The sequence below is a fragment of the Penicillium cataractarum genome (assembly GCF_028827025.1).
Source record: "Penicillium cataractarum strain IBT 29864 chromosome Unknown utg000009l, whole genome shotgun sequence".
Lineage (NCBI taxonomy): Eukaryota > Fungi > Ascomycota > Eurotiomycetes > Eurotiales > Aspergillaceae > Penicillium > Penicillium cataractarum.
Window position 1 is genome coordinate 3,414,338 of NW_026622745.1, and position 13,615 is coordinate 3,427,952.

Consider the following 13,615-nt stretch of genomic DNA (forward strand, 5'->3'; position numbering starts at 1 on the left):
ACTGATGCTTCCTACTTTCCGAGCGTCAGCTAAATAAAATCCTTTGTTGAAGGCCCTTTTTAATTTTCGAGCAAATAAAAAAATGAACACTGAATGAAGTAGTCGGAGTCGAGGCTCAAAATTTTCTCCTTTATTTTGTTATCACACTAGGAATCACACAAAAACCCATTTTCGCAAAGGTTATTCCCCTTTTCTCAACAGATCTTCCAGGCCTTCCGCATAATAATGCCTACTCCCCCGTCTCTCGGTCCAAATCCCAGTGTACATATCGCATCACCCGCCCTTTGAGAGTGGCATGACGAATCTGTTTACCCCAGATGTAAAGAGGGACCCACAGTGCTAGGACGACAAAACTGAACCCGGCCATCGCGCCAAATGCTCCTGCGTACCCATCCCGATCCACCCAAGGGTTCGCGTAGAAGGACATGAGAAACGTAATAAAGGCTAAAAATCCAGTTGATTAGCGCTAATGAAGACCTTGATAGAGAGTCCATGACCTACATTTGAAAACAACCTGGCTCACCACAACTTCACCGGCAATCGGCCGGTAGCAATCTATTGTGTAGACCACAGTGATGCCAATCGCAGCACTACTTCCGAATGAGACTGAATCTCAAGGTCAGTGAGCCTCCGCCGTTGGAAATATGCTGAATGTAAAAGGCCTTACACAAGAATATTCCCAGAGTAGGGACCATCCAATGAGCTTTGTAATTGATTCCAAGGCCATAGAGAAGAAGTGACCCCGGGTAAGTGATCATAGCGATGCTCACAGCCGGAAGGCGCATCTCTGGCTCGCGAACACCACCATTCTTCGAAGTGGCACGGTTGGCTACCCAATCCGAAAAGTAGCCACCAAAGGGTATACCTAATAGATTACCAACAATGCCCGCGATCCAAACCAACCCCAGTTGCCAGACTGTGAAGTCGTAGACTTGGGAGAAGGCTGTTGCGGCTGTGGTACCTAGCACAACGAAAATTCCGATTCCTATTCCAAACGAAACCGTGGACCAGAGGACTGGTGGTAAGAAAAGAATAATCACAGGGCGGAAGGCAATTTTCCAAATGCTCTCATGGGTGAGCGGCGCGCGGTTGAAGGCCATTCGCTGAGTAAAGGACTTCTTGGGTGTGTTAGACACCTCGATATGCTCCACTTCGGCCACGTTGGAGATTTTTTGGTCTGTCACTTCATCTGTCCTACCGACATCTCTTTGATATGCGGTCTCGGGCATAGTGAAGAAAATCAAGACCGTTGTAGCTAGAATGAGGGCAGCGCACAAGTAGTGGAACATTCTCCAGTTCTGCGAGATGGACATGATCCCAGATATCAACAAGCCAAAAGCAGCACCCGTAGAGAGCGCGGCCGAATACATCCTAACATGGGATCTTGTCAGTATGGAGACTTGCCGAATGCATAGCCATGGACTTGTTCACACACGCGGTCATTTTACCTCTTTCATGAAGAAAGAAGATATCTGCGATTGTCATGGGAGCAACGCATTCTGCACTACCAGAAAACCAAGCTGCTATAATTCTCGAAGCCAGCAGACTACCATAAGAGGTGGCACGCGCCGACCAGATACAGCAGAGTCCAAAGACCAGGAACGAGGAAGTGTATACCACGCGACGACCGTATTTAACCGCAAGTGGAACCCATAAAAGGTTGCTCACGCCGGCCACCATGGAAGTCGTGGAAAATAGTAAAGCAGTTTTACTCACAGCAGATGAGAAAGCTGTAATTGATATCGGAGAAAGCGTGGCGGGATTATGGGAGTCGGGCGGATATACACCGAAGAGATCGATGGCTATCTCAACCAAAACTGCCCCGGGACCCCCTGCAAAGAAATTGATCCAGGTCAACGCTACACAAGTTAGTAATGTAACGTATATCTTGAAAGCTTTCGACCTGTGACAAAAGATTTGATATTCAGCACCCTTCTAGAGGTCAAGAGGCGTATAATACGCAGAAAACACCTACCAATTAAGAGGGTCGTTGGGATCGGATGATGGTTCAGGAACGAGAAGAGTTGCACCGGTAATTTCATCTTGGAGTCGGACATGTCCAAGAGTTTCTGTTGGATGATGGCGATGAGTGATGGCGGAGCTCTCAAGCTCATTCACATGATGGGACATGGTTCAAGTTGGGCTTCTGAACACAGGGCAGGATGAGTAGCCTTGGTAATATGAGGCAAAGTAAGAGTAATATAGCAAGGAGATATGTATTTTCCGTACTGTATCTCGTTCTTAGGGGTTATGGGTGGTGGGGATGTGGGGGGAATCTGGGGAAATAAAGTAAACCAATCGGCTCAGATCACATGGATATTGTGGAGATTCCGCGGAAGATTCACTTATACCAAGTGTCAAAAGTTGACCATTATCGTGTGAAGTATACTGTCACAGATATTGGGACTCTCTGCGGGGATATTGGGCTAAATTAACGAGCTGGGGAGAGAGACTAGCACGCAGGCGCTCGAACAAAAAGTCTGAATTCAACCTTGGCACTTTGAAGCAACTGGCAGAGATAAAGACAAGATATTAATCTTGTAAGAGCACCGTCTAGAATTGGAGCTCACTTCAATGGACTTACGAGTTATGTTCTGTTTATCTAAACGATGAGCAAACATCGACCAGCCTTTCTAGATTTTCTCTGGCAACATATAGCAGACGAATGGATAGGAGTGATAAGGGGTATGGAAGGTTTACGAATGAAGTACTACAAAGTTTTGCTTAAGTTATCTTCTGAATCTGCAAGGAGTTTTCTCCAGCTTTGACTGCCAAGCAATACGGAGATTGTCCTTTCCGTGCAGGACATCGAAGTATCATACGGCAAGCATTCCTTTTCAAGTACCGGCCAGGCTGCCTTACTTGAAACCCCGCATTCTAAAATAATAAAGTGACTTCAAATTGATGTCAATGTGACAAGGTGGCTTGGGAGAGTTGGCAACGTGACTATTGCCTGATTCAACCTCGTAAAGCATTCCGCGGAATGACTGGCCTTAACCCAAAAAGTCGCTTTCCGCGGCGCCGAAATGTGATATTCTAACAGAGAGAGCGACTGAAGATAGCGAAGTGGTCATATTCCTCTATATTGTGCCTTTTCTAGTATATAAAAAAGCTTAAACTTGTACACATCAAGCCGCGAATACCTTATACCTGCTCATATATCAGTGTTTTCACAAATCCAACTTGAGAACTATGGCAACACTAGGGCCTCAAGCCACACAGGCTAAAAATGCTGTACCAGCCGAAAAGAGCCAGCATGCGAATCACTTCGGTCTCACCTCGCCATGGGAGCACTACTACCATCCTTCTGACACTGCTCCTCAAGGTCGATTTGAATGCGAACTAGACGAGATGGTCGTTTTTGGTGATATTCCTAAGGAGATTAGCGGTACCTGGTATCGGATGCTCATCGATCCTCATTTCTGCCCGCAAGTGGGAATTCCTTTTGTTGACGGGGATGGCCATGTCTGTGCCTTCCGTGTTGAGGATGGCAAGATCTCCATGAAGATCAAATACATACACACTGAAAGATGGCTTCTGGAACGCAAGGCTGGTCGACGCCTTTTCGGTCGTTACCGAAACCCGTTCGACATTCACCCGTGCGTGCGGTATGCGAACGACAGCACCGGGAATACCAACATTATCTACTGGGGTGGAAACCTCCTCGCGCTCGCGGAAAGGGGACTGCCGTGGGCCTTGGACCCAGATACCCTTGAAACCAGAGGCGCCAATCCGTACGGTGGTCAGGTCTCTGCGATGACATTTGCCGCTCATCCCAAAGTTGATCCCCACAAGAATGAGTTGGTCACTTGGAGCTACTCTGCCAAAGGTCTCAGCACTTCGGACATTTGCACCTACTCGATCGATCCCAACGGGCGTATCTCCAATGAGCACTGGTTCAAGCAGGACAAGCCCGGGTGGCCACACGATGGCTGGATCACCGAACATTGGATCATCCTTTCAAACATGCCATTCGGTGTCAATACGGATGAGGTGATGAAAGCAGGAGGCGACTACTGGAGGTTCATTCCAGACCAACCCTCGGAATTCCTGGTCACTCCACGTTATGCGAACTCGCCCAACCATCCAGACTGGAAGCCGGGCGAGTTTCGCAAGTATACGGCTCCTCATGGTCTTATCATCCACAGTGGCAACGCATGGGAAGAAGAAGGTGGCATTTTGAAGCTCGAAAGTCATTTTGTCACCTTTAATGTCTTTGACTTCTTCAACCCGAAAGACTATGCGGGACCCAACGGCAAGCCTAGCGGTGATTGGAAACGCTGGACCATCGATCTTGCAAAGCCTGATGGTACGGCTCTACCACCGGCCGAGACACTGTTAGAGGGCATCTTTGACTTTCCCATCTTCGATGAGCGCAAAACTGGCTTCAAGACTAAGATCGTCTATCTGACCGCTATGATCGCCCCAGACGGAGAGGACAGACCTCGTTTCAACGCAATCATCAAGTTGAATACGGAGACTGGTGAGAAGTCAATCTTCCATGCAGCCAGGTACGGTAGTGTCGCAGAGCCGGCATACATCCCTCGAGGGCCGGACTCTGAGGAAGGTGATGGTTGGGTCATATTCTATATGGAGAGGGATTCGTCGCCCAAGGGAGAGTTAGTAATCCTGGACACCAATGACTTCTCGAAGCCAGTTGCTATTGCACAGATGCCTTTCCAGACACGCAACCAGGTCCATGGGAATTGGGTCCCGAATCCCCATCCTGAGAGGCCTCTGCCGATGTTGACGGGTCCTATCAAAGATGTCATGCCCAGCACCAAGTACTCTCAACTGAATAGGTCTATTTAGATAGTAAAATATTGAAAGTTACTTTGATTCCCGCAATGGTTATTCATTAATACTAAAGCTAGATTAGACAATAGGCTGTTGCCGAGACTGGAAGCCGAGGCTTCTCCAGTCAAATGAACCGTAGACACAAAATAGCATAAAGCTTCTCCAAGGGCAGCAATTCCAAAACTGGTACCAAATATCTCCCAGAGCACTTACTTATACTACACTCTCACGTCTAATATAGGGATAATCAGGCCATCTTCCCCGAGGAGCTCAAGATCGCATACGGAGTCCGGCGTTGTGGGAAAGTCATCAAGATTGATATCAAAAGACGACAAGGCTATGTTCCCTCGCAGGGTGAAAATTTAGAAGCAGACACAATGACTTTCATCAAGGTAAGAAAAGATCTAATGCACAAGTAAAGAAACCCCAACCTATATTCCTTGCGCCGAGTCCAACGATGACGTCATTTGTGTTTTCTCACATGTCTCCTTAGAAACACCTGCTAAACTTTCTGCATCAAGCTTCATTCTTGTTATGAGTCTGTGTATCATTAATGCGGGGATAAGGCGGGGTTCTTTGTTTTCCAGTTTTCAAAGTTGATGCTTTCCGCGGCTCATTCCGTAGATGTCAACATTTAAGCACTAGTCCCCACGCTCTGAACATCCCCACTTCCAAGATTAATTAAGATCTCACCGCGGAATTGTCGGAAACGGCATTTTGGAAGATCATGTAAGTAAGTAGCTGATAATTAAGACTGGTCTCGGTTTTATTGCGTTCTTTACTCCAAATCTTGACTTACAGCGAGGTCTTTTGCAATATGATATCCCAACTTACAACCCCTCAATACGACGTACCGATGCTCTTCGCCGCAGCAAGCGTCTTATTGATTCTGAAATATCTACTCGGGGCTCTTTTCAACCCTTTGCGTGATGTGAAAGGCCCTACACTTGCACGATACACTCGTTTATGGGAGACGTACAAGAACTGGCAAGGCCAATTGGAACAAGTCACAATTGCTTTACATAAACAATATGGTAGCCCAATCGACCCAATATGGATGGTTATGTACTAAATTCTGACAGGATCTATTGTACGACTGGGTCCCAACCGTTACAGCATTAGCGACCCGACGGCGATTCGCACTATTTATGGCGCCGGCTCAAAGTTCAGCAAATCCGATTACTATACCCTGTTTGGTACACCATTAGACCATAAGGATGTCTTCTCAGAGACAGTCAATGAGAAGCATGCCGCGGAGCGCAGGAAGATCTCCAACATGTACGCCATGAGCTCTCTGGTATCCTATGAACCATTTGTAGACAAGGTGAATGGTGATTTCATGGCCGCTTTGACCGATCATGCTCAGCATGAGCGGGTGTTCGACTTGTTTACTTGGATGCAATTCTACGCGTTTGACGTCATTGGTGAAATCACCCTAGGTCGATCGTTTGGCCTACTCGAAGCTGGTCACGACAAGGACGGGCTTCTGCATGCGGTTCATGTCGGGTCAATCAGTTACGGTTCTACAGTTGGTCTCATTCCTGAGATTCATCGATGGTACCAGTGGCTGCAAAAAGTGCTCCCTATCGACAGCCACTGGAAAGTCACACAACGAGTGATACTGAGGGAGATTGGTGCCAGACTGCAGGGAGTCAGTACCAGCGATCGCAAGGACTTTCTTGCAAAGTGCATTGAATTGAGCAAAGCTGGAAAGCTGGATCAGTCCACAATTAACAACGTACTTGGCACCAACATTGGCGCTGGCTCTGACACGACTGGTATCAGCATGAGTGCTATCATCTACTTTCTCATGAAGCATCCCAGTTGCTTGAAGACGCTCCGCGACGAAATCGAGACTGCTGAGAGGGAAGGAAATCTTTCTAACCCCGTTTCGTTCCAAGAAGCTCAAAAGCTTCCCTATCTACAAGCTACTATCAAAGAAGCCTTGAGACTGCATGCAGCAGTCGGCCAGATTCTAAGCAGAGTGGTTCCTGAGGGCGGTGCACATATCGCTGGGAGACACTTCCCACAAGGTGTAAGTCATAGTAACTCCAAAATATGCCATACTATTTCCAATCACAACTGCTAACTCTAGAGTTACTGACAGACCGTGGTGGGCGTGAATGCATGGGTGATCCACACGGATGAAAATATCTGGGGGAAAGATGTACATGAATTTCGACCAGATCGCTGGCTGGTTGATAAAGAGCAAGTTGCCTTCATGGATCAGAACTACTTAGCGGTAAGTCTCTTTCTGATGATATAAGAAAATTAGAGATGGAAGTCGTCCTGATACGGTCTACAGTTTGGAGCCGGCTCGAGAACATGCATCGGCAAAAACATCTCGCTCCTTGAAATGACGAAGCTTTTACCCCAGTTAGCGCGGCGGTTTGACTTTATTCCTGCAGGCGATAGCCAGTGGACAACTAACAGTGGGTGGTTTGTCAAACAAAGTATCCAAGTAAAGGTTATCGAGAGAACATGAGACCAGAATCTTTGGTTGCTCTGGAATTGCCTAGGACTTCGTATAGTGGAGAAATACTGAAAATTGAATGTTTTAATTTGCAAATCTTACCTTATTAGAGCTTCATATCCCTCGGGGACAGGGTATTACTATTTGCAAACTTCTGGGCTTGATGGAGTGAAAGTCGTAACTTGAAAGCTCTGCTCGCATTCCCACCGTTCCGCTTCCGCGGAACCGCTAACGATCAGTTCGAGAGTTGACTCGGTGTGAAATCGAGATTTAAGTCATAATAAATTTTACAAGTGTACTGTACTCTTTTTGAAATATCTTGATAGTTCAATGGAAATCCAAACTCTCTGTTGCCGGGTCTCTCACAGAAAAAAGACATGGCTGATACCACACAACAACCTTATGGCTCTGAAGATTTGATAATGAACTGGATAGAACAATCTCAGTATCATGACCGGCGGTATGTAATTTCAGGAGAGGAATTAATATGGTTACTGATTTATTGCTCTAGAAATGAGACTGCCATCAACTTCAGCAGTGAGGCCACGGGGTACAGAAAAATCATCGAATCTCTTTTTCAAAATCAGAAAAGTCGGCTTTCTTCTCTTTCAGCCACAATGGCTGAGTCTGGAGAGAAGCAGGATGAAGTGATAAATAAATGAGCATACACCATAGGATTCGTCTTTTTGGAGGGATGAGCCTGAAATGCCATCGGATGCGGTCATCAACTTGACCAGATAGGGGGATCAATGAGATAGAAGATATCTAAATTTCAAAATGTATGTATATTCTATTTCTATTTCCGTGATATCAGACGAAGATAGTCCAAACATCTTTGCATACTATTCAACATTCGTGCTACTGTATCCGTGCATCCAACAAAGTAGAACGGCCGTTTTGTACAGCATTCACAGCCTCCGGTAACCTTGCTGCCAGTTCTTCAACTGTGCTAGCTTGTCCCGCCCAACATTTACCACCCGATGCCCCCTGTGCAATAGTTGCATAATCCGGGTTTGGATCAAATGATATGTTAAGCTCTTTGTTGCTAACCTGAGATCCCAGTCCATCAGGGTGAACAAGAAGCAAAGACTTCCGAGGTGCGTTCCAGCCTGCAAAAGCATTATGAATTAGTCAAGCACAGTTTTAATGCAATATCAGACCTGATCGTGATTCTCTCGACCTACCATTATTGTTGAGCACTATAGTCAGCACTGGGATCTCGTATCTCTGCGCAATCCAATACACACTAGCAGGTATAGAGAAGAGAAAGCAACCATCTCCGATGATCTGGCATACAAACTTGCCCTTCCCTCCGTGGAGGTCGTCTGTGGCCATCTTTATCCCAAGAGCTGCGCCTCCAGACCAGCCGAGTCCACCTGCACCAGAACTAAACACGCTTCCCGGTAATGTTGCTTGTAGTTGATCGGCTACGGTGAAAGTATTAGTAACGGCTTCTATGACCCATATGGTATCAATCGGGCAGGTCTCCCGGAGCTTCGAAATGAGAAATCCGCATCCAAAGGAGCCGTCTGGATTCGGCTTCGCTTGTGCAGCTATAGCGTTTAGCTTTCGTGCATAGGATGCCTGGAGGTCTGACCATCGGCCGGCATAAACCTCATGATTCGCCCTGACTTGATCTGAAAGCTCAATCTTCAAATGTTGGACAAGTTGGCCCATAGCAAACTTGGTATTCACACGACACCGCAGGATCGCATCAATGTAGAAGACCGGCATCTGATCTTTCAACGGGTCGATATCGAAATGGAAAATTTTTGCGTCGTTGACAGGCTTACACTGCGTGTTGATCCAGGGCACATCACAATCGACGACCAGTATCACGTCGGCTGTTCGAATGGCCTCGTCCGATCCATATCGCACGCTCAGCCAGCCAGGGTGGTCGGCAGGGAAACAGAGATCAGAACCCATTGTGTCGAGAACCCGCAACCCTTTGATAATATTTGCCAGCTCGACAAGCAAGGGTACCACGGCAGTGTCACGTCCACTATAACCCGTGACGACAAGAGGCTCTCGAGCAGACACCAGCGCATCTGCAACAAGACTCAGCTGCTTCGGTGTCAACCCACCAAGCTCCACGGGAGTCCAAAACTCCTGTCGAATCTCGTAAGGCTCAATAACCTCTTCCATAACCTCTCGAGTCCCTTGCAAATAGACTGGACCTCTCGGCTCACTATTCGCAAAGCTCAGGGCTCGATTCACCATCTGTTTGATGTTCTTGCCCTTTTTCAGCTCGGCGGTATAGCGACAGTATTGCGATACAATTGCTTTCTGGTCAGGCACATCTTGTAGCCAGTGGATGAACTCGGTTCTACTACCGCGATATTCACCTTCCATTGTGCATGGGGAGAGACCGGCAAAGATGAGTACGGGTGCGCGGCCGACGCTGGCATTGTGTACCGCACATCCGAGTGCTTGAGTGCCAACGTCCACGTGGACAATGACAGCTTGGGGCTCTCCTGTGACACGGGCGTAGCCGTCTGCCATGGAAAGTGCTACCATTTCACTGGGGCAGGTGATGAACTTGGGAAACCTGTCTGGCCTCTCCTGCTTGCCTTTGACCATTGCTTCCATGATGGCTGGATGATCAGATCCTAGATTGACGAAGCAATACCGTACGCCAGCCTGGGAAAGGAATCAGTGATCTACTTAAGAAGAGGGGATATGTTGAAGAATTGGGACAAAGCTTACATCCCACAGCGCCTCAAACATGGCTGATGACGCTGTATACTCCCTGTGATGGTGATTAGCACGGTTTCAGAGATGATAAAAAGAATCTTGTTGTTACTTACATTTTAGGCAAGATAAGGCCGGTCCAAGAAGACTCACTTTCAAAGCTCTTTTCAATTTTTGGGGCCTGATACTAGGAAATATCCCTGTATAAATGACCTAGAGAAGGAGTTGCGGGAGGACTTCTGCAGCGAAGATAAACAACGCTACATAGAGCCTCGGCTTGCAACAACGGCACTCATATCAGCCATCGACTTCTCAGAAAAATTTGCAATTGTAATATCTGCAGGCACATTGTCCCGAGATTGCCGTCAGCTTTGCCATACTGGAGACTTCCAACAATGCGGTTCCGCGGAATCGGCCGCGGCGGACGGAACATGCGATTTACTCCAGGCACAGATATTAATAACCTAAGCTTTGAACAAGTATGTTGCTACCAAGTGGTTTCTGCTTCTTGGGTCTCTATTTTACTCAATCCTTAACAAGTGGTAATAACGTATTCGCAAAATGGCAAGTGTGGACTACGTCTTCAAGACTATCAATTATGGCACCAAAACGGCAAACCTGACAGCTACCGTGCACTTGCCCAAAGACAAAACTTCAGCGAAGGCAATTGGTAAGAGAAATGGCACTACGTGCGCAATTACCAGGCTAATCCCAACTATAAAGCGTTATACTTCCATGGCGGCGGGTACATCGTCGGTAGCCGAGCAATGCTACCGTCTACACACATCGAAGCCCTAAATGAGAAAGGATTCATCGCCGTGTCCTCAGACTATCGTCTGGGTCCTACTATCTCCGTGCTGGACGGTCCAGTGAGCGATTCAGTTGCCGCGTATGAATGGGCACAGAACGAGCTTCCCACACTGCTAGAGAAAGAACATGGTATCCGAGTAGATGGGAAAAACATGGTCACTCTCGGCCATTCTTGCGGTGGAGGTCTTGCTTTGTTGATGGTAACTTGCAAGTCCTGAAACTGATCTATAGCAGAGGCTGATCTCATGAAACCCAGGCTTCCCGCCCTAATCCACCAAAAGCTATCCTCGATCTATTCGGATTCAAATGCCTCCGTGACCCCTTCTATCACACCGGCACCAGCACTAAGCCCCAACTTGATGCGCCCGCTCTACCCTCAGCCGAATTCATCAACCAGGTCTTCAACGAGATCCCCCCGCCTACCGCAGCGCGTCCGCCCTTCGGACCAAATGGACTCGATCTGAGCACGCCGCGCCAGGCTTATCTGATCACTTCTGTTAGGAAGGGAACTCAATTTGACGCGATCATCGCCGAGGATGAGTATGATCTTGTAGATCCGGTGAAATTGTTGAAGAGTCATAATTTCCCGCCGACGTGTTTCGTGCAGGGAACGGCTGATGTTGTTGTTGATGCGAAGTTTTCTCAATGGGCTTATGCGGAGTTGCAGAAGAATGGGGTGCAAAGTGAACTGTATCTTGTTGAGGGTATGGCTCACGGATTCGATGCGAGGTTGAAGCGTGGAGATGCTGCTTTCGGGTCTATCCAGAAAGGCGTGGACTTTTTGGCGGAGCATGTTGTCGGTTGATAAGAAATACGGTGCGTGAGATGGGTCAATGTTTAGTAGATTATGAAATCAAAAATATATGTATATATATATATATATTTCATCGGCAGATAACTGGTACAAGAAAGCAAAGTTATCGCCGCGGACAATGATATAATACAATTATGGGTATGCTATGACGCTCGAAAAATAGACATGAATATTCAACCCCACTCTGCTCTTACAGCTCCTTCTTCAGGAAGTGCTCGGGCTTGTGGGTGGTCTCGTAGTCAACGTGCACGTAGGCACGCTCCACATCCGGAAGAGACTCGAGTTTCATCTGCAGCTCCTCGGCAACATCGTGAGTGGCGCGAAGGGAAGCAGAGTCCTCCATGACAATGTCGACTTCGACCAGCAAACGAGGGCCGGAGGTGTATGCACGGACGGTGTCGATGGCAGTGATGAGGGGGGAGTGGGTCATAGCTGTAGAAAAATTATTAGTTTCCCGTGTTCTCAAGGGATAAGGGGCTACAATGATGGAGACATACAGATATAAGTGATGAGCTGCTGCATCTTGTTATCGGCAGTCACACCGACAAGCAGCTGGAACTCGCCATAGGCAGAGTGCAGCCAAAGACCACTGACCAGGATGGACAGCAGAATAGCGCCCATTGGATCAATCCACCAACGGATCTTGGAACCAAGAACGGAGGTCAACAGACCGAATCCGTTGATGAGCAGGTCATTGCGGTGGTCCTCCCAAAGAATGCGAATCTGCGAGACCTGGTTGCGCAGCGCGAAGCAGTACACGAACAGACCGAGCTTCGTGACAAAGGCGACAGCCACCGCAATGATAGAAGGCAGATGGAAGGGAGCGAGGAGAGTGTCCGAGCCAGCGACGAGCTCGCGGATCGAGAAGGCAATAATAATAAACGAAACAGCCGTCATCAAAAAGCAGAAGCAGATGTTACCAGCAGTCTCGATACGAGCCTTGCCGGCGGGGAACTTGCGCGGGTCGACGCGGTTCACAGCCTTGTTGCACAGCAGCAAGGTCAAATTGGACATAGGGTCGAAGATGGCGTCGGCCATGGTAGTGAACAGCGACAGCGAGCCGGAAGAGGCCGCACCGTACACCTGCACGACACACAGGATGATGTTGGCTGCGAAACTGGCGTACACGGCAATCTTGTACTTGAGACTATTCTCGGAATTGAGTTCCCGCGCGGCCCGGACGTGTTCCTCGACGGGCTTGAGCATGCGCTCGATATTCTCGTTCTGCGTCTCGTAGAAGCCCTGCAGTTTGCGAGTGATGAGAGCCTGTTTGCCCTTGGCGCCGGTGTCGCGCACCATCTCCATCACCCGGGGACCGTTGGCGTTGGCGTTGGCGTTGGCATCGCGCTTGCGCCCGGTGTTGGCTTTGATCTGGCGGATCTCCTCTTCGGTCTTGAGCTTCGATGCGAGGTGGAAGGGGTCGGTCTCGGGGGTGTAGCGAGGTGGAGGCTTGCCCTCTTCGTCGGCATTGGTATGACGGTGTTGCTGCTGGGACATGTTCGGGTCCTCAGTCTCCACGCCCGTGGAGGTAGCTGCGTCGAAGGAGCGGGGCGTCATTCTCTCGGAGCGATGCGATGGGTGAGGTGAGCTGCTGGACAAGTGCTGGAAGGGAGTGGGGTGGTTGGAAATGCTCTGACGGATGTGGTCCTCCATGATTGCGGTATGTGCCCGGAATGGGATGCGAGGCAAGGGGTGGGAGGAAAAAGAAAAGAGATGGAAATGAAAAAAAAGATCAAAGGGAAAACCGAAGCGATTATGAGGGCAAAAAATTGCCGGGCTGTGCTGATCGAGCTTATCAACACGCACTCTTGGCGCCCACAATTCAGTCAAGACTTGCGAAAAGTTTGGGAGGAAAGCTTGGTATATGCATAGCCATGTATAGATGGTGGTAGTTTCGTTTCTCCTCGATTTTCTAGTGAAATGAGCACTTGAAATGTATCAAATTCCAGAAACCATCGCGAATCTACATCCCCAGAGCGTGGGCATAAAAATCCCGGTGTCAGTTTCGATCCAAGTGGGTCTTTTGAGGA

At 48.3% G+C, this 13,615-nt stretch overlaps 6 protein-coding genes across 6 annotated transcripts; 3 read left to right on the forward strand and 3 right to left on the reverse strand.

The window, feature by feature from the left end:
* Positions 1 to 229: 229 nt before the first annotated feature.
* N7496_011836 (uncharacterized protein) lies at positions 230 to 2,057 on the reverse strand (the record flags this gene model as incomplete). Its single annotated transcript, XM_056704749.1, has 5 exons — positions 230 to 444; positions 502 to 606; positions 668 to 1,371; positions 1,436 to 1,859; positions 1,976 to 2,057. 5 exons carry the CDS (start codon positions 2,055 to 2,057, stop codon positions 230 to 232), a joined length of 1,530 nt encoding a protein of 509 aa, XP_056550709.1.
* Positions 2,058 to 3,192: 1,135 nt separating this feature from the next.
* N7496_011837 (carotenoid oxygenase family protein) lies at positions 3,193 to 4,812 on the forward strand (the record flags this gene model as incomplete). Its single annotated transcript, XM_056704750.1, has 1 exon — positions 3,193 to 4,812. The coding sequence occupies one exon, from the start codon at positions 3,193 to 3,195 to the stop codon at positions 4,810 to 4,812; it is 1,620 nt and encodes a 539-aa protein (XP_056550710.1).
* An 841-nt stretch (positions 4,813 to 5,653) lies between these two features.
* Positions 5,654 to 7,282, forward strand: N7496_011838 (cytochrome P450; the record flags this gene model as incomplete). Its single annotated transcript, XM_056704751.1, has 4 exons — positions 5,654 to 5,831; positions 5,880 to 6,832; positions 6,905 to 7,039; positions 7,103 to 7,282. 4 exons carry the CDS (start codon positions 5,654 to 5,656, stop codon positions 7,280 to 7,282), a joined length of 1,446 nt encoding a protein of 481 aa, XP_056550711.1.
* An 846-nt stretch (positions 7,283 to 8,128) lies between these two features.
* Positions 8,129 to 9,997, reverse strand: N7496_011839 (uncharacterized protein; the record flags this gene model as incomplete). The annotated part of the gene is made up of 3 exons (XM_056704752.1): positions 8,129 to 8,379; positions 8,455 to 9,910; positions 9,977 to 9,997. The coding sequence occupies 3 exons, from the start codon at positions 9,995 to 9,997 to the stop codon at positions 8,129 to 8,131; spliced, it is 1,728 nt and encodes a 575-aa protein (XP_056550712.1).
* A 525-nt stretch (positions 9,998 to 10,522) lies between these two features.
* N7496_011840 (alpha/beta hydrolase) lies at positions 10,523 to 11,576 on the forward strand (the record flags this gene model as incomplete). Its single annotated transcript, XM_056704753.1, has 3 exons — positions 10,523 to 10,631; positions 10,685 to 10,971; positions 11,028 to 11,576. The coding sequence occupies 3 exons, from the start codon at positions 10,523 to 10,525 to the stop codon at positions 11,574 to 11,576; spliced, it is 945 nt and encodes a 314-aa protein (XP_056550713.1).
* Positions 11,577 to 11,775: 199 nt separating this feature from the next.
* On the reverse strand, positions 11,776 to 13,238 carry N7496_011841 (cation diffusion facilitator family transporter; the record flags this gene model as incomplete). The annotated part of the gene is made up of 2 exons (XM_056704754.1): positions 11,776 to 12,017; positions 12,083 to 13,238. The coding sequence occupies 2 exons, from the start codon at positions 13,236 to 13,238 to the stop codon at positions 11,776 to 11,778; spliced, it is 1,398 nt and encodes a 465-aa protein (XP_056550714.1).
* Between the last annotated feature and the right edge of the window lie 377 nt (positions 13,239 to 13,615).